The sequence below is a fragment of the Pelecanus crispus genome, chromosome 4 (genome assembly GCF_030463565.1).
Source record: "Pelecanus crispus isolate bPelCri1 chromosome 4, bPelCri1.pri, whole genome shotgun sequence".
Lineage (NCBI taxonomy): Eukaryota > Metazoa > Chordata > Aves > Pelecaniformes > Pelecanidae > Pelecanus > Pelecanus crispus.
This window is the reverse complement of record NC_134646.1, coordinates 66429476-66451350: the sequence shown is the minus strand read 5'-3', so window position 1 is coordinate 66451350 and position 21875 is coordinate 66429476. Positions and strand designations below refer to the sequence as shown.

Below are 21875 nucleotides of genomic sequence, written 5' to 3'. Positions count from 1 at the left end.
GGCCCTTTATCCTTTCGTTTTATTAGTAGTGTCCTGAGAGAGCCACTCTGCCAGCTTCCCGTCCCTTCCCTTCCCCTCTCCAAAATTAGAGACATCAAGTTATTTACACTTCACATACATTTTAATACATATCTAAACTATACATTGACTACTCTTCTGCAACTTTGCTTCAGACTCAGTTCCACAGCACTAGATTGTTAAAAAAAAGAAAAAAAATCCTTCTTTTAGTTCTGATCTGACACTGAAAGGCTGCCTAATTGCAGTTTGAGCCTGTGCAGTTCAGCTCCGTGCTGAATGGCTCACGGCAAGTGCCCTCCAAGTACAAATATGTAAGTAAGCCTGGTGACGTTTTCCAAGGAAGCACGGCAAAGGCTGCTCCGCATGTCCCCGCAGGCTCCAGAACCAGCTCTGCGGCTCCGGCAGCTGGGGTGTCCTGGTGCCAGCAAGGACGGGGAGGTGGAGTCTGGAAGGCATGTGGGTGCAGCTACCTGGAGGTCTTCTCTTCCATATTATGTTTCACGCAAAGCACCCGAGAAGGCTGCCAAACGTTACATGAACTGAAGAGGCTTTACGCAAAAATGCCCAGAGTGGAGCTTAGTAAAAAGCAACTGAGGATAGGACCTAACAAGATTGGGTTTGCTTGTGCCAAAATGACTAATTACCAGATTAAATGTCAAAGATTATGTATGTGGTAGTGCTGTGACAGACACTGCAGCTATGTGAAGCAGGGAGTACAGAGGGAGTACAGCAGTCCTTCATGTGTTTTTGCTAGTACAGCACATTTTCTAGTTATTTGGCAATGAGCCTCACTTAAAAAATGTTCTGGGTCCAGCTCCACCTGCCCTTTTCATAGCTTTCCAGGGCTGCTGCCCATTCCTCTCACCCCATGCTGGCACTGCTGCCTATATGAACAGTGCTGATACTGAGACCAAACTAATAAACTCTGCTGAGTTTGTCCCAAGCAATGCAGACGTCTTTGCACTGGGTTCCATTGCTCCCCTGCTTCCCTTGCGATGCAGTACAGAAACATTGGACTTAGCCCTGCAGCAAGCTAGCCCAGATCGAAAAGTTGTGCTTTACCTCTAGGCCTTAATGTACAGCAAGAAGACCCACCTGCAGTTCTAGGCACCAAAGGTGTCACATCTGTGTGCATATCTTCAGCTAAGGATGCAGAACAGCACTAAGTGAAAGGTTTGCAGTACCCTACCAGTAACACCCGATGTGTCACACTGGTGGTGTTGAAGCAGCCGTTTTTAGCAAAGAAATGCATTACTCACTAGTTGTTGTTCGGGCCGAAGAGATGCTAAAACTGCTCATTTGGTTTCAACATCACAGTGACACAGTTGTACTCCTCCTGTTTCCAGGAACTGTTCAGTTTACGTCAGTCAGGGCTCTCTGCACCTCGCTCCAACACATGGCATAAGCCCTGTAAAAAGAGAGACACACAGACAAGCTGGGGTAAGTGGCAGCGATCATCTTGCTGCTGTTACAGAATAACAGATCCAAGTGTTTATCATCAAAGCTTTTCCCATTTAACTATCTTCTACAGAGGACTTTGTAAATCGGAAAGGGGAAACAGAGAGACCCAGGCACCCTTTTAGCAATGTTACGTCAATTACAAATACAATGATCACTAGGTTTGGGCTTATTGGTGGCAGTTTTTCTTCCCTTCAATTTGTGTTACGGCCCGAAATCACAAAGCTGTGATCCCTGAGAACCTCCTTTGTAATGCATATCAACTTTCGTTGTGCGCCTTTGTTCCCAATGTGACGGAGCATTGTGGTGCCTGTGTCCAGGGAGCAGGTTCGCTTTATTGTTCTTGTAAATATGTACTGCTGGGCGCAGCTCGGTGGAAGGCATTGAGTTTGTGCATGACTGACGCCGACCCGGACAACTGCTCTGACCCCCAGCAGATGGTAGTGCAGGGACTGCAATGATCTGGAAGTAATAGCATGTGCCATTTCTTTTTGTTTGGAACAGACAGCCAGACCCTGCGCTTCCCTCCCCTGCGCAGCAACAGCTGTATATACAGTACAAACCGGCGAAACCCTAACTGTCGCTCCAGTCTTCCTCCTCTGCCATTAATCAGAAAACCTTGGGTGCTGAGACTTCATCGAGATTAAACACTGTATGAACACCACATGGCTCTTTCCAACGTTAATAGAACTGTGTGCATTGGGGCATAGATCAGTTGCTTTCCTAGAAAAAAGTGAGTAATACTTAAAAATATCTACCACCCCCAATATTAGACTCGGCAGTGGTGAATTTGCTGGGTTTTTAACCTCTGCCCAGGAAAAGCCAGGGTACAGAAGTCAGTATTAACTAAGAATTTTAACTTTTAGACTACAAATAGCATCTACTGTAGCTTTAATAAGTTTTCATTGTCATTTGTATTCGTTTTTATCAGGGACCAAAATAAGGGTTTGTTTTGAAAGGAAGGTATAAAATGGGTGAAAGTCCACAAGTGGTGGTTTTTTCCAAGGCCACGGGAGATTTATTGCTTCAGAATGATAGCGGAGCAGTTGGTATTTGTTTTTGTGAGTGAGAGGCCAGATTTTTTATAATTCATTGTATATAGGGTATCTCATCAGAGGTCAAAATTACCAGTTATAGTGTGTTAGAGTTAATAATCATCCACTGTATGTTTGGCCTGTGTTACCAATTGCCATAAAATTGTCCTCACGGTCCAGAAGGGAACTTCCTTGGGATGGATGGAATAACTGCTCCCTGCCTCTCCTCTCCCAGCCCCAACCGAGAGGGCTGTCAAAGAAAGGGGCTGAAAACCAGCTGCGCTCTAAACGTTGTATTTCTGGCTGCTATAACGCTTCTGCGAGGCTTTCAGCTGGCAGGTCAAATAATGACAGACTTGCAGCACTCAAAATGAGGAACAAAGGTAGGGCAGGAGTAACGGCAAGGAAATGCATTTCTTTTTCCACAGAACCTCTTCAGGCTTTTTCCCCACTCTATACTGGCATAAACACCTCTTGAAGATTTCACACACAAGATACTCAACCTATAAACCCACATCCAAACTGTCAGACCATTCCTCTGAGAGAGGGGACACCTTTACATTGTTTAATTCAGAGCACTCTCCCTCTTTCTGTGCAGGGGAAACCTGTCCTGGGTTTGCCTCTCTCAGACTCCCTACATTAATGAAATACTCCTGGGGACATCTGAAGTCTCCCAGGTCGCAGCATCGTGACATTGCTATCAGATTACAGTCAGCCTCTGTCGCTGGGGTGTGTATTTCTCATTATCTTTCATTTAGAAACTTCATCCTAGACTTGAGAAATGAGCTGGTAAAGTTTGCTGAGACCAGCTTCAGTTTTAACAAGCCCCCATCTTCTGAAGAAAAAACAATGTTAGAAAATCCCTGTTCGCCTCCAGTGTGAAACCACCTTGTGTTCATCACCCATCACGGTTGGGTCAAGGGAAAAATGTTTGAATTTCTCTTTATATGACTTTTAATGAAAATCATTGTTCAGTCTGAATTCCTTCCAGACTTTCCTGATCTTGCTTCTAGTCACACTACCTCAAATGACAAACACTTAAACAGAAGTAGCTTTACTTTCTTGACTAATCCCATTAGCGTTAATGAGTCTAATCGCATGAGTAAAATTATGCATGTGCTTAGCTCTTGGCAAGGTCAGTGCCAGTAATGAGCAGAAAAACAAACTGATAATGAAGCCATGAGTAATAAGAATGGCTGGATATCTGGATTTCTAGAAAAAGATACAGCTGTCTGGAACATTAAAAATGAAACACCGCTTGTTAAGATTAAAGGAGAGAGAGTGAATTCTGAACTGAGACTGACAATAAATGAAATTATACAGAAATTCTTCAATTAATTAGCATCCATGACATGTTGTCAGTTACCTCCATAACAGCTATAAGCTTATTACCTTAGTTATGACTTATTTGTTCATCCATTCATTTATACAAAGCTCATCAATATGATATCCAAGCACTAATGAACTTTAGCATTAAAAGGTCACGTGTAATCCCCTAAAAGGAAAAAATTCAAAAGGTTATTTTACTCATAAGTGTCAGCCACCCTGGATCTGAGCAATGAAATATTCTCAGGCAATTTGAATGGAATTTATTTTCATTAATTACTGCCACAAACAGCCTTTCTTTTTTCAGGATGAGGATTATGGAAAATGGGCTACAGAACAGCAGAGGTTCAAAATGAGAGTGGTATGAAAGTTAGACTAAGTCCACAACAACTAGAATTTGTGCAACTGTTCTTGACAAAAGAAATAGTTAAAATAGGTATCAACATGGCAGTATTACAAGATAATTATTTTTTAGGATTACGTGTTCTTTGACCATGCCTTTAGATGAATTTAAAACATCTTCTGTTTCAGGCATGTATAGCTTCCTCAATGTTTTAAACAAACAGCCCAAAACCAAGTATTATATTCACAGCCTGAGGCCACGGACAGCCTCTGTAAGCCACTAAACACACAAAATTAGTTTAACTTCTTCATATAGGACCAGCATGAGGCTTAACCGTCACTAAATTCTCCAAATAGTGTTTACGCGGTACCTAGCTTTATACTTTTTGTGAAGCAATTAACTTCCTAACTCCTCTCTCTACCCATAACCAGGAAAATTCCTGCGTGCACATATTTGTATGTAGAATTACAGGTTAAGGATTTCTGTCTATATTTCTTCCCATTCGACGTAGCGTGTGCTTATGACTGGGACCTGGACTTTCCTAGTACATAGAAAAATGGGCTGGTTTATAATGTCAAATAGGTTTTTAGTGGTAGTTTTATCAAGGGGTTATGTGCAGTTTGTGGCTTTCTTTTAGAGGAGGCTGCTGAGCTCTTTTTTTGTACCTTGTTACACTTAGTCTGAAATTCCCTTAAGCACTATATCCAGCAGAAAAATGTGTATAATCAAAACTGTGGGCTTCTCTCGTGTTTTGTCAAACCAAATGAGTTTTCATTCTTTGGAGGCTTTTCCAAAAACACATTTTACTTGCAGGTAAAGGTGAAGCATGTCAGCATACTTCTTCTCAAAGAGGCTCATGAATGGGAGAGCAGACTAGCTGAAAAAAATCAGCTCTAACTCAGTCACCAAATTACAGGCTTGGGTGTGAGCACGCCTCTGGCAGTGTAGATGGTAAACTAATACACATCCTGAAAACAACAGAACTGCGACAGCAGCTCTGGTTAAATAGTTTTTTCTGCACAAAGACATCTGTTTTCACATTTGTTCAAAACTGTAGCATTGCAAATTCAATTTGTATTTATATATGAATAAAATCAATAAAACATGTGGAGCCATATCATAATCTTTAAATCTTCCTTTTCCTTTGTTAATTACTTGTGATAATTCACAGTCTAACCGACTAGTTCAGTCTTTCCTGTCCTCTTGATTTCACTGGGATGCAACTAATTTCCTTTGGCATACTCTGCTCAAAGTCAGTCCCACAGGGAGCAGATAGGCTGAAAAGGAGCTGTATCTTCTCTAGCATGTTTTGGAAGTGCGGGAGAAGGAGATTTTGACAGAGTTTATCCTGCTGTACTCCTTGTCAGTAACGACTTTGTAATCCTGCGTACTGCAGTTTAATCTTAGAACTGGTTTGGTGGGTACACACGCTAACCGTGGCACGAGGTCAGGGCGGCGCGGGAGCCATGCTCCCGGCAGCACCAAGGTGCGGCCCCGCGAATCTCCGCTCCACCGGCGTCTGCGGTGGCGAATGCCGGGGTGCAGGGGCCGGAGGTAGCTGGTGGGCGGTGGGCAGGCTCTGCCAGCCTCCGGGACATCTTACTCTCCAGCTGAATCGCAGGTTCGCTGAAGTCTGGTGGTACCTGCAGGGGCACCCCGAGGACGGGGAGGCTGATGGCACCAGCCACGGTGCAGACAGCGCTGCTGCAGAAGAGGGCTGTGTGTGGAGAGCAGGGCTAAGGGAGGAACCTGGTGCCACACGTAGCTGGTGGACAGCCACCATCCGCACGAGTGGGGAGGAGCGCTGTGTAAGAGGGGTTCAGAGGTGGATAGCTGTTTCTTTGAAGGGCTCAGTAAAACTAAGGAGAAGAGAGATGCAGGATAGTTTACACACAAACAGAAGGAAAACTTCACCTAATGGAAAGTAACTGAAGATACTTTTCTGGGGTAGGGCGAGGAGCAAAATTTAATACAATGCAATGTGTCTTAACTGTGTTCTAGAAAAGTGTTTAAAAATAAGAGGTTACAGAACTCAGTCATCATGCTGTTCACACTGTTAACCTACATAACCACATGATGTTATTACTGTTAACCTCATCTTCCCTCCCCCTCTTCCTTCCTATTGTTTACTATACTCACTTCTTGCATCTTGCCTTTACATTATAAAAATGCTCTGTGAAGGGACTCTACTTGTTTGCAAGGCACACTAGAGTGAGGCCCAAGCTCGACTGTAGCTTTTGGGAACCACCACACTAAGGCATACTTACGCCTTAACTGGCATAAAGATGCAGATTCAGATTTTTCTTTGCGATATCGTCCTCTCTGAGGTTGTGACACACAAGTGAAAACTATTTAACAACGCTCCTGCTGCAGATTGCTAACTAGCCGATCCTTTATCCCTATCATCCTCAAGACAACGCTGCAAATCCTGTGAGCTATGTTGAACAATAGCTTCCATTTCAAACAGCAGAGGCACTTCTGACATCGAGTTGTCCAGCCAGCAGCTGAAGCGATAACTTTTGTTGGCATATACACCGACGTTCAGATGTAAGATATGTTCTGTGGGCAACTGCCTGTTTATTTTCTTTCCTAGACACGCGGTTAAACCACATTGTACATCCTGTGCTTGTAAAATTCCAGCAGGGTTGTATCACAGTACCTACTACTAGAATGTCCGATTTACACCATCAGATACAAATGGCAACATCTTGAGATAAACCTGCTGCTTATAATGAAGATTCAGATAATTGTGTGGTTCTACTACCTACCCTGCTTTTTAAGGTCACTGGATTTTATAAATAGCTAGGATTTTACAAGACACGCTACGAGTTACTTTTTACAAACACTCAGCTGGGAAGGGGACTCTTGTCCCCTTGCGTGTCTTTTTCTTACAGGCTTGTGCTAAGCACATAAGAGACATGGGGTGCTTCTGCACAAATGAGTGCAGGTCTGTTGTCTTCTCATCTTTCTCCACGCCAGCGAGATGGGAGGCAGTTGCCAAACGAGAAGCCAGACAGTATGTTAGCTAGTGCTGTGCCCAAAGGAATGAGCTTAGGGGAAGCCCAGAGCCAAGGCTGAGCTGGAGAAAGTTTGGTCCGGACTGGTCAAACCAGCTGTTGAAATCTTCAGCCCAGTTATCACATCTTGTATGCAGCACTCCCGCCTGCTCTTCTGCTCCAAAGCTGGGCTGCTCGTGCTCCACTGGCTGGCAGCTCCTTCAGCACCATCGGTGAGACAAAACTCCGGGCCAAAAGACCTCCTCCCCGTCCACATAGAGGGCCCGATCCCTAATGATTCTGTGGGCTCTTGCTAGGCTCCCTGTCTTTTCTCCTCTTGCCACCCAAAGTAAGATCCTGCCAGGACGGGTGAACTGTGTGAATTCCCAAATGAAGCTGCTGGCATCAACTTAGCACAGACCTGGCTCTGTCCACATCTGCACATCAGTGAATCCAAAGAAGCAGGAGGTGGTCCTGTCCCCCAGTTTACAAGTGAGAGTAAACTGGATCTCCTTCTTTAACAGCCTTCTGTTTTCAAAGGCTGCTAATGATTCTGAGCACTCAGCTGGAGTCACCCAGCAGACCGTCTGCTTGGAAAAAGAGTGAAGCCCAGCACTTGTTGAAATCACGCCCTTCAAAGGCACCTCCAAGCTGTGCTGCTCCAAATCGCTTCTGAAGCGACAGGCCTGATTCAGAACCCTTCTACCAACCTCAGCAGGGCTTAAATCAAAAAGTCAAACTACCAATTTGCATAGCAAACACAGAATTTTAAATGGTGCAAACCTTATATTTAAATTTGTTTTTCTACCTCAGCTCTGGAAGCGTTTACATTCATTACAGACCAGAAAGTGGGGCCTAATTCCCCGAGGTACTTGATGCTTTCAGTTTCCAATAAAGTCAACAGGAATTGGTCACACTCTCCTATGTGAAATACAACCTTTTAGCAGCACGAAGAAAATTCAATTCATGAACAATATCAAAAAACCCTTTGTGGTTTTATTATCTTTCCTTCCACCGGCTACTCACATAATTTCAGGCTATTGTTTTTGATTTGAATAGTATTCCTGGCCTTTTGAACTACAGATTGTTTATAATCAAAAAGGAAAAAAAAAAATTCAATGGTTAAATTTGTTTTATAATGTACCTCTGTCAGTGACGGAAAGGACTACAATAGTTTCTGTAATTACTACTTCTTCAAAATAATATACCTGCTCTAGTATCCAATTAATCTGGTTATTAATCAAAATGCCTTCTTTGTAAAATATTAAGAGTCTAGACACTGCAGATTATTGTGTACTATATTTTTAGATTTTCCAGTTTGATTCAAAACACACTAAAAGAGGGGCCCCAGAAAATGACCATCTAGAGACAGTCCGTGGCAAATATCCAGAAACCATTCTTAATGCAACAGAGCTAGCATGAGCTGAGATCATTCTTTAGCCTTGGGAGAAGAAAAAAAAAAAAAAAGAGAGAAGATGTTTTTAGGAAGAGATTTCCAAAGGGATTATGAGTTGCTCTTTGCAAACAATACAGAGGATTTCCAGTATGCATTGTGCTTTTGCCGAGAACTGCACCTATGAGGGAGCCAATCAAAGTCCTTTCGTATCTAATGAGGAGGGAGAAATCATGATGGGGAAAGTCCCCTAATGATAGCAAACAATAGCTGTTTGTACAGTGAGTAGAATTTCAGCGAACACTGTTGCCAAGCCATCTTTTTAAACATGATTTTACTCATCTGAGACATTATTCATTGAATTAGTATTAGCAGCGGAGAGCGTATGTGGGAGAGAAACCCAAAATCATATTCACGGGCTTACTGAAATGTTATCTTTTTTCCTGATTTGGGAGACAGCAGAGGTACGGAGGTGAAGTAATAAAAATGATGTGGGTTTTGGAATCTCAGTGGATCTTTAAATCAATGTTGCATTTGTGCTTGAAGTTAGAGTGACATATTATACTAAAGACATAAAGGAAGTTGAACAGACAGGACAGAATCCATGAGGTAAAAGGATTAGTTTTCAAACGCGGTCTCCTAATGGATGATCAGACCCTCACCTTGAAAGGGTAGTGGTGTTAAATTAATCCAAAATCAGGGTCTTCTTTTTTTGTTCTGTCAAAACGTTGGAGCATATCCAGGCAATTTTGTTTTGCAGGTACCTTCTGTTTGCACGCCTATATTCAGCAGTCTATCAGAGAGGTCACCACAAGGTTCGCTTTATCGGGTGGAGCCTTAGAAGTCTCAACAATTTTTGTTTGCTAAACATATGTATCTATCTATCTCAAGCGTTTTGGTTGCTGCTGACAACAAAATCATGACAACAGGCTTTTCAGTTCAAACCGATTTTTCAAAAAAAGCGATGTAACATTTCTGCGTAAGAAATCCAACAGACCTTTCTAATAGCTGTGCCTCTAGATCCCAGCCTCCTACTGTTAGCTTTTATTCACTGTTTGGAAAATAATTTCTTTTCCGTTTCCCACTGGTTTCCGAGCTCTGTATGAATTAATTTTTAAACTCAATAAACAGGAGTGAAAAAGTGCTTGGTCCGTACTGCCTGACAGAGCTACCAAAAGCAATGGTACAGGTTACCTCCCGCCGGTGGGCTTTGACTTTCTTCGCAGCTCTGGTCAGACACCCAAGCTGCCCAGCAGTGACCGCCTCGGGTCTGGTTTTGCACGGGTGCAGCGATTCAGACAGCGCAGGCACGTCGCTTATTGCCAAACCTTCCACAAAAGCTCCGGCCTGAACTCCTGAGAGGATACTCGTCCTACACCGGGGAGAAAAACTTCTCCGTCGTCCGAGCACGCCCCGGTGCCCACCGCACCTCCCCCGCCGCCGATGGAGGCCCCGCGTCCCTGCTGGCAGGGCCCACAGCGGGCTGCAGGCCCCGCGGGGCCCGGCCGGGGCGGGCAGGGGAAGCGACGCCGCCGGGGCGGCCAGGGGAAGCCACGCCGCCGGGGCTGCCGCCGGGGCCCGCACGGGTCCGGCCCGGGCCCCCGCGGGGCGGCGGAAGGCGGCGGGGCAGCCCGGGGCCCGCCGAGGCCGCGCATGTGCCGGGCCCAGGGGCAGCACGAGGCGGGCGGCCCCACACGCGCTTCCCGCGGGGGGGTGGGAGAGGAGGCGGCGGCGGCCGCGAGTTCCCCCCCGCCGACGCTGCCGGCCAACCCCGCGCGCTGCAGCCGCCGCCCACCTCCCTCCACGCCCCGAGTGGTTTCTCCCCCCCCCCCCACCGCCCCCCGCGTCGCCCCGCCCCGCCCCTCCCCTCCCCGCCGGCGGGGGAAGGCGCCGGAGCGGGACGCGCGAGCGGGCAGAGGGAATCCCTCGGCTCCCCCCCGCGCGCTCGGCTCTCGCGAGAGCGGGGCGCCGCCGGCCGGCGGGCAGCGCGGCGCGCGGGGCAGCTCTCGCGAGAGCGGCGCGGTTCCCACGCCCGGGCTGTTGTGTCTGAGGGGAGAGCCCCGCCGCTGAGTGGGCGGCGCGCGCCGCCCCCCCCCCCCCCCCGCCCCGCGCGTGTCTCACGGGCCCGCGCAGGCGCGCTCCGGGCCCGGGGAGGGGGGCGCTCTCGCGAGAGTAGGAGTTTTGGCGAGAGTTTGTGGAAGATGGCGCCTGTTGTGACAGGGTGAGTGCGGGGGGTTCGCAGCGCCGCGCCGGGAGCCGCCTGTTTCTGGGGTGCCGGGGCGCCGGCCGCCCGGCTCCCGCCCGTCGGCGCCTCTGCCGCCGCTGTGGGGAAGTGGGGGCTGCCCTCCGGACGGCCCGGGGGCAGGCCCCGAGGGGCAAACCCCGGGGGGCTGGGGTCCCCCCCGGGTGGGCAGGCGGGAGGAGGCCCCCCGCGCCCCGGGTGACGGGCCGCCAGCGGCCGGGCTCTGCGGCGGCCCCCCCGGCGCGCTGGTGCCGGCAGGGCTGGGCGCTTCCTTTGCTCTCCTCCTCTCCGCACGGGCACAGGGGTCGGGACGCCGTGCAGGGTCAGTGCTCGTTCCGGCTGCTCCGGAGGGGGTCCCTCTGCGAGGGCTTCCTGGAGGGCAGCGGGGCCCGGCCGGGAGGGCGCCCAGGGCTGGCGCAGGCCGTTCCCCCGCCTCTGTCGACCCGGCCCGTCCTGCCGCAGGCGGGGGACCCCCGGGCTCCCGCGGCCGCAGACCGGCAGCGCTCGGACAAAGGCTTTTGCTCCTGTGGTTGGGAGAAGTTGAGCGCGGTGTTCCTGCTCTGCCGCAGCCCCCCTCGCACGGCGGGGGCCGGCTGGAGGCCCCCGGCCCGGGCTGCGGAGCGGGGCGGCTCTGTCACTGTCCGCTCTGGAGCGCTCCCGGTCGCGCCGAGCGCGGTCGGGCTCTCCACCCCTGCTAGCAGGACACCCGTTCTCTCAGGCTGGGGGTGGGGGGGCGGGGGGCTGAGGTTCCCTTTCTCTCCTCCCTGTGCACCATTCCCGAGGCTTTGTTGAGTTTTAGCTGCCTTTCTCCTAATATTGCGTTGCAGTGAAGGGTAGCAGCCTCCCCACCCTACTAAGCCACGCTGGATCATAATGAATGATAGTTGCCATCCCTTTCAGCTGCACTGGGTAATACTTAATCATGGCTAGCCAGCTGCAGCTTGTGTCACTGTAATAAGTGACACCCTCTTAGCCACCTACAGCTGATGAATAATAACAGATCCACTGCTGGTGTACAGTATGCAATCTCACCTGCAGTGTTACATTGCATATTGCCATCTTCACCACATCTTGAATTGTGCTGCTTATTGTAAGCGCCGCGTCCTTAATTTTGGACTGCACAGAGCACGCGTGACCTCCCTCTGTGTGCTGAGGGAAGGGACAGTCAAGAGAAGAACAGCCTGTTTCTATGCTCCACCTGTTTGTTCCAAATGAAATCTTGACTGGTGAAAGTACTGCTGTGTCTTTCTAAAACGTGGACCTTATTTTATGATTTCACAGTGTGTCTGTGACCTTCTGTCTTCCCTGTGGGATTACATTGTCTACAGCATTGGCTCTGTGGTTAGAGAGCAACAGCCTGCTTGGGGGTGGGGTGGAGTTGGTGGTTGATGCTTTTGTTCTCATGGAGAAGGTAGCATTATGGTATTTTGTTGTTTTGTTTGGCTGCAGTAGTGTTTCCAATTCCTCACTCTTGTTGAAAACTAAATCGAAGCTTTTGCTTGATTTCTCTCCTGATAAAGGCATCTTGTGGCTCATACACGTTTTCCCAATTAAATGTTCTTTAGGGAAGCTGGTCTTGTTTGTTATGGTTCCTGGAGTGTACTATTTTAGAGGTTAGAGTTGAAAGAAGGGAACAAACGCTTTTAAAGTTTGCTATAAGTATTAGTCTGCGCTCTAGTGATGAAGTTTTTCCACGTTTCTGTTAGTTTACTCATCTGAATATTTGGGCTTCATTTCCTTTTGTTTATTGATTATTACAGGTTTGTGAGAATGTTCTCATGTTTGTGACGCTACTTTTATCCTTCTCGGAGATCTGTTAAAATGTTGACAACAACAACTGTATTTTTTTATTTAAATAAATGATCAAATAATTTGTGCATTAGAAAAAATAGCATTTTAACAAGAGTGAAAAAAGAGTTTAGGATTTCAGTGCTAAATTTATTGTTCAAAACCTGTAAGTTGAATAATTCTCTGAAAAAGTAGTCTTGTTTTCTTATTGTGTTTCTTATAATTTTAGTATTGGTAAAATGAAGTGTGTTAACTTTGGTTAATGTTATAGTTAGATTACATTAAGGAGCCTGATTTTTTTTTTTTTTTTTTTTTTAATTTTATTATATGACCTGGTTTTGGAGTACAGCTCTGATGCTGAGTTGTCTGTATGTATTAGCATTAAAAATTGACGATATTCCAGTAGCTGAATTTTTTTTCAAAATAGTAAAGACAGTTTTCTTTCTAGACTGTTCTGTAAAAGCTGACTTGCGTAGGAAAAAAGTGCTTGAAATCAAAAAGCTGTAACTGAAGAATGTAGTACCCAAATACCACGTCATATTTTAATGGGCAGCTTGCAGTTCTATGGGTGCTCAAACTTTGAGATAAAGCTTTTCTGCCATCCATGTAAGCTGAATGTAAATACACAATTTTTCCTGTGAAAACTGTATGCCTAAGCCTAAATGATGGCGCATAGGTTTATGCTGTGTTGGAATGGAATAGTAGAAATTTACTGCGGTAATTTTGGGGGGGCAGTCAGAGTACATTACCAGTTTCTTGTTTGCAGCATGTGGCACACTCCCACTACTTGCATTGCAAAGAATGTTTTGATCAAAATTGCTTGTGTGCACGGTACGACTGAACCTAAATTGCACAGTGGCAGAACTAGATATAATGAGAAAGTACACAGAAACATGAAACAAGTAACTGAAAATGAATTATTAACTATTTGAACTATTATTTAAAATGAAGTGGCTAATTTATGGTTGGGATAATAGCATAGTATTTTGGGGTTTTGTGGAGTATTTTTGTTTTTGCTTGTGAATGGTTTAGCGAAACTCATCTTTTTAAGATCACAAAATTAATGAAAATATTATTTAATTAGAGAAGCACGTTTTGAGTGGAAAACACTATTTTAAATAATTACTGATACTACAAAAACACCTGTAGGCCTAAATTAGTTTGAAAATTGCTGTGCTAGGCCTAATACAACCCCATGACAGAGAGATTTTCTAATCCTAAGAACTTAATTTTGTGTCATTTTAAAATGACATGAACTGTGGAGTGTCTTCTTGGTAGCCTGGGACAACCTGATCTTTAAAATACAAGAAAATAATGCAAGAAGCCATTGCAAAGAACCCTTGTAAATATTCCTATACCAGTAAACAAGTGAACAAAATTTAGAAAGGGCAGATAAAAATGATAAATGCTAGACATAGGCTTGAGTACTTGATTAGCAGTGAAAACCTCTGAAGTAGTAGTATACAATATAGTATTTGATGGTTTTTCAAACAGGTTGAGAAGTCTTGAAAAAGACAAAAATAACTGAGTGGGCTTATCACTGGTATGGTGTTTTCCACAGGCACTGTAAAGTAGAAAATTGTTTTAGTAATGCTTTTCTAAGTATCAGACTGTTTAAGTTATGTGTCTGAATTAGTCATCCCAAAGTTCTGTGGTTAAGAGGTGTTCCCTGACCCAGAATACTAAATGATTTAAGGGTAAGGGAAGACACATCAGATCTGTGATGACACAGGAAAATGTTTGGCATCAGCGCAGTGAATTTCAGTGTAGTGGTCTAGGTGTGCCAGCCATCTGGTCCTTTTGTTTGTTTGTTTTTAATGAGAACTATGGAAAAACTTGTAGGAGGTTTTTGAAAGAAGGTACTGCTTTGTGGAGCTCTCCCAACCACGAGGGCAACAGAAGACATGTTCAGAGATGAAAATGTAACAGTTTATTGAAACTTTAACCTCATCTACATCCTGATTAGTAATTTTAGGATGAGGACATTGACCAGTAAGAGTCTTGAAGTAGAGAGTGAAGCAGATGCTGCTCAGGAGATGGGGCGGGGGGAAGACTTGTGTGACCTGACCTTAGGCTAAAAAAGTTACCTAGAGGGGAATGTTCAGAATAAATAGAACAGGGTCAACTCTGGACTTCGAAAGATGAAGAAGGATACTTCACTAATTCAGATGTGAAGTGCTGCGGTCACAGGATAAAAAAGGCATGTCTTTGTGATGTGAGGGCATCTCTGGGATCTCAAAACCAGGTTATTTCTAGGACCTATAGAGAACCATGGTTTGAGGGCTGATGCTTAGTTAAGAGTCCTGAAAGTTAATGACCTGCAGTGGTGGAAAGGAGACTGAAGCAATGATAGAAGGAGTAAGACCTGTGTTTTGTCTATGCTGAGACTGAGCTGATAGTGAGGCATCTGTACGGAGAAAGACACACACAAGCTGAGGTGTTAGCTTGGACAAACACAGGAGATATGAAGTAGAAAGTATGTTTCTGATTAATGGCAAGGAGTTAATAGTCGAATTTGAATCCTGGCCCTGGATAAAGTGAAGGAGAACGGAAAGGGATGCAAGACAGAAACTTATTAAATGATTCATAAAATAGTACAGGTGAATGAGGAGGCTCCTTCAGGAGGATACACTGAAAGAACAATTAGAGTGGTAAGGGATGAATCATGAGAGCAACAATACCAAGGAAACCAGAGAGAATATTTCCGGAAAAGAAGCATTGTTGGTAGATCTTGGGTGATTGACAGGTCTAGGAAGGTAAGAATTACATATTGATTCTGAGCCTTACCATAGGGTTAGGCTGCAAGAGATGTTCGTGAGAATGGTTTCAGTGAAGTTCAAGGAGTGGAAGCAGGATTATATAGACTATAGGAATAGAATTCAAGGATGGGATCTTCAGGCTACAGTTTTTACTGGAGGTTTAAGCGTAGTGCTTATTAAGATTTGAGTAATAGCATAACTACAGCTATTGTGTATATGCACATGATGAGTGTTAAAGGTTGGGAAAAACTCGTTTACAATCAAATGAGTAGATGGTTTTGTGTGACTAACATTTAAATCATTATCAAGGAGCATGTCAGTTTCTTAAGTCTGGCTGTTGGGAAATCTTTGTGAGCACTGTATTCTTGAATGAGTCTTCTGAGATGCTTGCAAATATTCTTTTAACCTTTTGTAGTTTCAGTAGGAGCAATTTTATGAAGTTAAGCTCTTGATTTGGATTTTATTTGCTTTCATTTTTTTATTCACTGTATTAAGTAGCTCTTTGTCATTTCTGACTTACTCTGGTTGATATAGAGCACAAAGAAAATAATCTTTTGAAAATAATTTGAAATAATGATTTGAAAATAATCTTTTTATAGCTTGATTTCTCCAGAAGTAATCTGTAGACTGTTTTATTAGGCATAATATGCGTGCGTTTTTTACTGCTAGTTAAAAGGCAATATCCTTTGCTGATAACTGTTTGTAGAGATAGCTCTCCAAGTATGCTATTCCGTACTATGAATTGCATAAATGATCATGGGTTTGTGAATGAGAGAGAGTTTCTTTCATCTGACTTGCTAATTTCTACTTTGCAGGAATAATTCATTCTAGGGTTGTTTTTAATTTTTTTTTTTTTTAACTTAAGCAATTTCTATATTTAAAAAGAATGTGAAAAGGAGCTGAAGTAGCCTATAGCTACTTATAAAGCCTTGCTAAAGGACTTGTGGTGCCTTCACGGGCAAATACTTTGGAAAAAAAAGGCTTCATAGTTAGTAACTCATTTTTGATGAAGAGTGCAGTTAAGGTGCAATACATACCTACACTGTGTTTGTTTTTAGATAAAACTGAAGAGAGAAATTGTAATTTTAGAGTTGTAAAATATATATTTAATACAAGCAAGTATTCTATCTTATGCAATACATTTTAATCTCTGTTGGGAATGAAGAATATAGTTTATGCAAAATATTAGTTTCACATTTGGAGAGCAAATCATGTCAGCAGAATTTCAAAGTTTCAGGACATCTTTTGTATGTTTGTAATACTTGCCACCCTAAATTCTTTGGATGTTAATTGTAGAGCATGTTATGAGCTGACCTATATGGCACTGTAATGTGCAGAATCACTGCCTCCCAAGAGTGTTTCACAGGGAAGGTGTACTTTTAAGTGGATTTTTTTTTTTTTAATTTACGTTGTTCCAATATTTTTTAAAAATTGAGCAATTGTAGTGTCTGCCTGCTTTAAGAGAGTTGCTTATTTTTTGCTATATTTACGTGAAGAAGGGAAAAAGGTAGACGTCATGAGCTGTCTTTTCAGATAAAATCTTAATTCTGTTTTCAAATGGATATGCCTTCTAAGTCTATAGTATTTCAAGGCAAGTTTATAATTACAGGTGTAAAATTATATTCTAGATCTTACTAAACTTTTATGTGGAAATGCTTATAATGTTCTAATATTGTACACTTTTCATACTTGTCTTGAACATAATTGCAATAATTAATAAGATTATATGAGGCAGGGAAATAATATGGAATTATGGTCATCTCTTTCCAATGTAAAAACTCAGAAAAGGAAACAGCTGATAAATTTCTTTGAAAAGAAAATTATTAATAGAAAGTAGCAATTTCCATATCATTATATTCTTACTGGGTCTTGGAAAAGTAAGCGCTAAACTTAGAGTTTGACATTTTCTCATTTCCTGGGGTTCTACTTATGTTGTGGTGCTCTTTACTCATAATTTGCATGTATGTATGTATTTTGTGGTTGCTACCTGTTTTTTAAAAAAAGTTAAGTACCCTTTACAACCTAAAGAAACTCTTTCATTGCCTGTTTCTATGTGACATCATAGGCCACTTTTCAGAGCCTATGCCTACTATTTAAAATAATTTCATTTTCTGAAAAATAATTCATACTCTTCAGGTAGAGTTTAGTTAGCCAGATAGTGATATATGGCCACGTATCTTCATGGTCTTTTGCTTGTAAATGCATAAACTACATATATGCAGTGGTAAACTTTTACCAAGAAAGGAAAGAAGGGAGGGGTTCCAGTATGTACGGTGTGAGAAATCCTTAATTAAGGTCACAGTTTTACATCCTTACAATAGACAGAGGCTATAACTTAACAAGGATAAACACTATTTTTGTGTTCCGTTTAATATTTTTTGTAATTTTTTAAAAGCTTGACTGATCTATAAAATTTTACTGTAAGATACAATCATTATGTTTTACTATTTTGATTAATCAGATTATTTGATGAATGGCATGCTGCTCAGGCATGGTTTATTCTTTCTAAAGCAATCTGAACATTTCAGTCAAGAGCATGTTTCTTCAGTAAGTTTGTGAGGCTCTTTTTTGAACATGTCTTTTTCTGTAGATAAGTCTTGAAAACATTCTTGTTGAATTTAAGTACGTATTTCTGTAATTATTTAAATAACGTTTGCATTGCTTCACTTGTAAAACATGAAGACATTAAGGTGGTTGTGTTAAGGTATAACTTTTCCTCATTTGTTTTTTATTCAGGAGCAAGAGCTATCTCCTTTTCATTGTAATTGCATGACTAACTTGTATGAAGTGCCATTTAATCAGTATACTCAAGATCCAAAACACTTGTTGTAATAGGCAACAAGCTGTATTGGCAAGTGGTCATTTTCGACTGCTCAGCATGTGATTACACCTATTACTTAATTTAATTTTTCTACTTCTGATAGGTGAGATTCAAGGGTATATATTGCAATGGGTCCTAGTCAGTCTTTTGATTATTAATCTAATTATTTATAGTTATTTGAGTAGCAGAATGAACATTTATAACTTTCCCTTTATGAGTATGGACAAATGTAGACTTTTTTCTGTATGTGCCAGCGAAAAGTCTTTCTACTGGTATTCTTGATAACACTGCTTGGTCTGTAGATTGTTTCATCTGCACTTTGGTTTTTTTTTTTCAAAGCTATAATTGTGGCATATTTCCAGTGTGTGGTGCTTTGGGAGATTACTGGGAAACTTGGTATCAGAATGAAACTTGATCAGGCAGCCATGAAATTTAGAATTTTCTAAGCCTGAGAGAGAGAATTGGATTCTGTAAAATAACGGTCCCTAATTTTTGCCGGACCATAGAAGTGGCACAGAGTAAAAAATACTCTCTAGGCAATATCCTACTTTCTTTTTCCTGGCAGCTCTTATTTTAACTCTGTACTTTAATTTTGTTTGGGAGCAGTGACAGAGGATGTTGCAGGCACTGTTTCTTTTGCAAGCTGTGGATTAGGAACTGCCAGTGCAGAAAATAAGGTTAAACTTGTTTGCTCAGCAGAAGAATTTGTGAAACTAAGCTTTTATCAGTTTTTGATAGAGTGTGTGTGGGGGAATCTCTGATAATGGGTTACTGCTTTCACCGGTGCTCTTACATAAAGGGAATTTCAAAATGAAGGTCTAGAGAATCAGAGGTGCTTGCGCTCACTCTGAATTTATGCCATTGCGGAAGAGTTCTAAAGACTGGCATAATAGGATAAATAATAATTAAACTTGCTCAGTTGTTCTGTTGTTGTTGTTGTTGTTCCAGCCATCTGCGTAAAAGCCCTTCATGTCCTGAACATGAAAAAACAAGCACAAAAAAACAGTGACTTGCCAAGGTCAAACACAGCGTCTGTGAGAGGTGGAAATAGGATTATTGTCTCCTGATTCGGTTCTTGTTGCTCTGTGTGGTTATGGGCCGTTCGCTGTTCAGAGTTTCCTGGGTTTTGACAGGTGGCATCATGTCTTCTCTCCTTACTGAGACTGTGGAAGATGGTCAGAAGATATCAGACTTTCTTAGGTTTTTAATCTGCGTAACAGAAAGGTATGGTAAAGAGGACTGGGAGTGGCTGTATTCATAATTAATGTGTTTCAGTAATGTGAGGGATATTAGAATAGACACTAGAAAGATGCTGCTCTTACATAATTGAGACATAAAAGCAATGGATAGGGCATGACCAGTGGATAAATCTGGCATGAAGAAAAATGAAGTGGCACTGCAGTGTGCTGTACCCATGTCTTTATACTACTGAAGAAATTATTCTGTATAGGTATTTCTTTTTAAAATTCAAAATATTTACCACTTTCCAAATCAGCCAGCCAGCTCTGGCTTCAGCAGTGAGTGTAAGAATTCAGAAAAGAAAAAGCTTTACTGAAAGACTGGTGTTATTCTGCATGTGTGTGTTTCTTTACACGCTCTTTTAGTTTTGTAGTAGATAAACAGTGATGACTAGTAAAATCCTTAATAATGTAATATCTTCCAGAAGTGAGGGGGATATAGCGAAACTATTTTGGACGTGTCTTTTCTGTCCAAATATTTTTCTGGCCAAATCTTTTTCTTCTGCTGTTCAGCACTTCTTTGCCAGCAGTGAGTCCTGGGTTGTTGGTATTGGTTTGTTTTTTTTTCCTTTTGCATTCCATTTGGGGTTTTTTTTTTTTTAGTGTTGGTGTTGGTTTTGGTTTGTTTTGTTTACATGTGTATTAGAAATCTGTCATTAATAAGCTATGCAGAGCAGTTAATCAAAATAAGTATTTGGGATCGGGCTTCCTCTTTGGAAGAGGCTTGCAGCACGCTTGATGCGTTGCGACAAACTCTTCAGTCAGCACAGATTATACTAACTTTGAACCCCAATCATGAGGTAAAAGTTTGAGAGATCTTCATATAAGTGCTAAATTTACAAGGGTGGCTTCATTGTTTTGCTGCTGATTATGGACATGACTGTGCCTCTTAGTTTGTCTGCAAGAGTGATAGAAGAACATATTATGTAGAGATAGAAAATAGGTCTTTCTCCAGATCTGAAGTAATTTTTTTGCCATAAAGGTCATTAGAAAGAGGAAAGTTAAGGCGTAAAAACTTATTCTAATATCTCTTTTATAATACAGACATTGGCCAGTTCATGTCAGTTTTGATAATACATTAAATAATATTTGTGTTTGCATTGCTTATGTTTAGATAGCAGCACTCTAAAAATGCTAAGAACTGTGTTAAAACAAATGTGAGAACTATGCTAAAACCAATGTCAGAACTTTGTGCATTTTTATTTGCAATGGGCAAAATACCTGTATTTCACAACAGTTAACAGGCAAAACAAAGGAGTCATTACGAAACAATGCTTGAAAAAGCTCTTATTGAGAAGCTTTAGTCACAATTAACTTGTTGAAATGATAAATCTTACTTCAAATGGTAGCAAAGGAAAAGTGGACCAGGCTCTTGCAGTCATTTGCAACTGTTAAAGGCTACTTGAAAGTATAGGACAACTCTTTATTGGATCCCTTCGGCTGTAAGGATAATTATTGTTCTTTTTGACTAGCTGCTGCATCTATGTGCAGCTTTTGAGAATGCACTAAATAAAAGGTGACATCAGACAATATGCTGAAGGTACCTGTCAAGGCAGAGTTTGAAGCCAGTCCTTGTGTGAGTGTTCCTTGAGTCTAAGCTGAATTTCCATATGGAAATAAAATATATAAGAACGAACTCTCTGGACATATCCAGTGGTTTTCCAGTGTTTCATCCAGATAGTTTTTCTGGACAAAATCTTTTTTTTTTTTTTTTTTTTTCCAATATTGTCAATACTTAGCAAGCAATTGGAAAAACTGAACTGACTCTTAGCTGTTTCACCTTGTTGCTGTGTGGCACTTAAAGTTAGCAGTAGACTGGTTAGACTTGTCAGTTTGCACAGTCATGAAAGTCATATTGCATCAGCTCAAATTTGAAAGTTTATCTTTTATGGTTAGAACAGTTCTTAAAAAACCCAAAAAGCAACAGACCTATGTTTGCTAGAAATTATTACGCAGTGATGAGTATTACTTCTGTAGAGATAAAAGACTTATTTGCTTATTGGAAGTTTTCTTCTGTGCTTCTGGTACATAGGATTCAAATCGTGGATATTGTTGTTTAAGTTACTTTATTAACATAAATTTTACTGGTGGCACTTTTGATATTTCTCTGTTGTATTCAGTATTATCCTACTTAATGTCCTGATTTTAGGCAATTTCCTTCAGTAATGGTACTACTTTTTGAGATGGAAGATACTATTCTACGACTGTCCAAATTGCTTTCCTAACTAATATTTTCTCCTTTTTGTTTTGACATTAGTTGAAAAATGTATATAGCCACTGCTTGACATTCCTTTCTTCTGATTCCAGTTTAGACCCAGTCAATTCTGCTTCTTCTTGTTATATATACAGCATATTGAAATAATGTTGGGTATTTTATTTTACTTAGTTGCTTTCGGTCTTGTTCTCTACTGAATTTTGTGACCAGCCCTCAATTAGTTTTGCTTCTACATATCTCTTTT

General features: G+C 42.3%; 1 protein-coding gene across 2 annotated transcripts in view; it reads left to right on the top strand.

Moving 5' to 3' along the window:
* The first annotated feature begins 10760 nt into the window (after positions 1-10760).
* Positions 10761-21875, top strand: part of RBPJ (recombination signal binding protein for immunoglobulin kappa J region) — a 64530-nt gene continuing 53415 nt past the window's right edge. For both annotated transcript variants that reach the window (XM_075709183.1, XM_075709182.1), the window contains exon 1: positions 10761-10789. In XM_075709183.1, the coding sequence (XP_075565298.1) occupies positions 10770-10789 (20 nt within the window). In that variant the 5' untranslated portion in view covers positions 10761-10769. The remainder of the gene's footprint in view (positions 10790-21875) is intronic.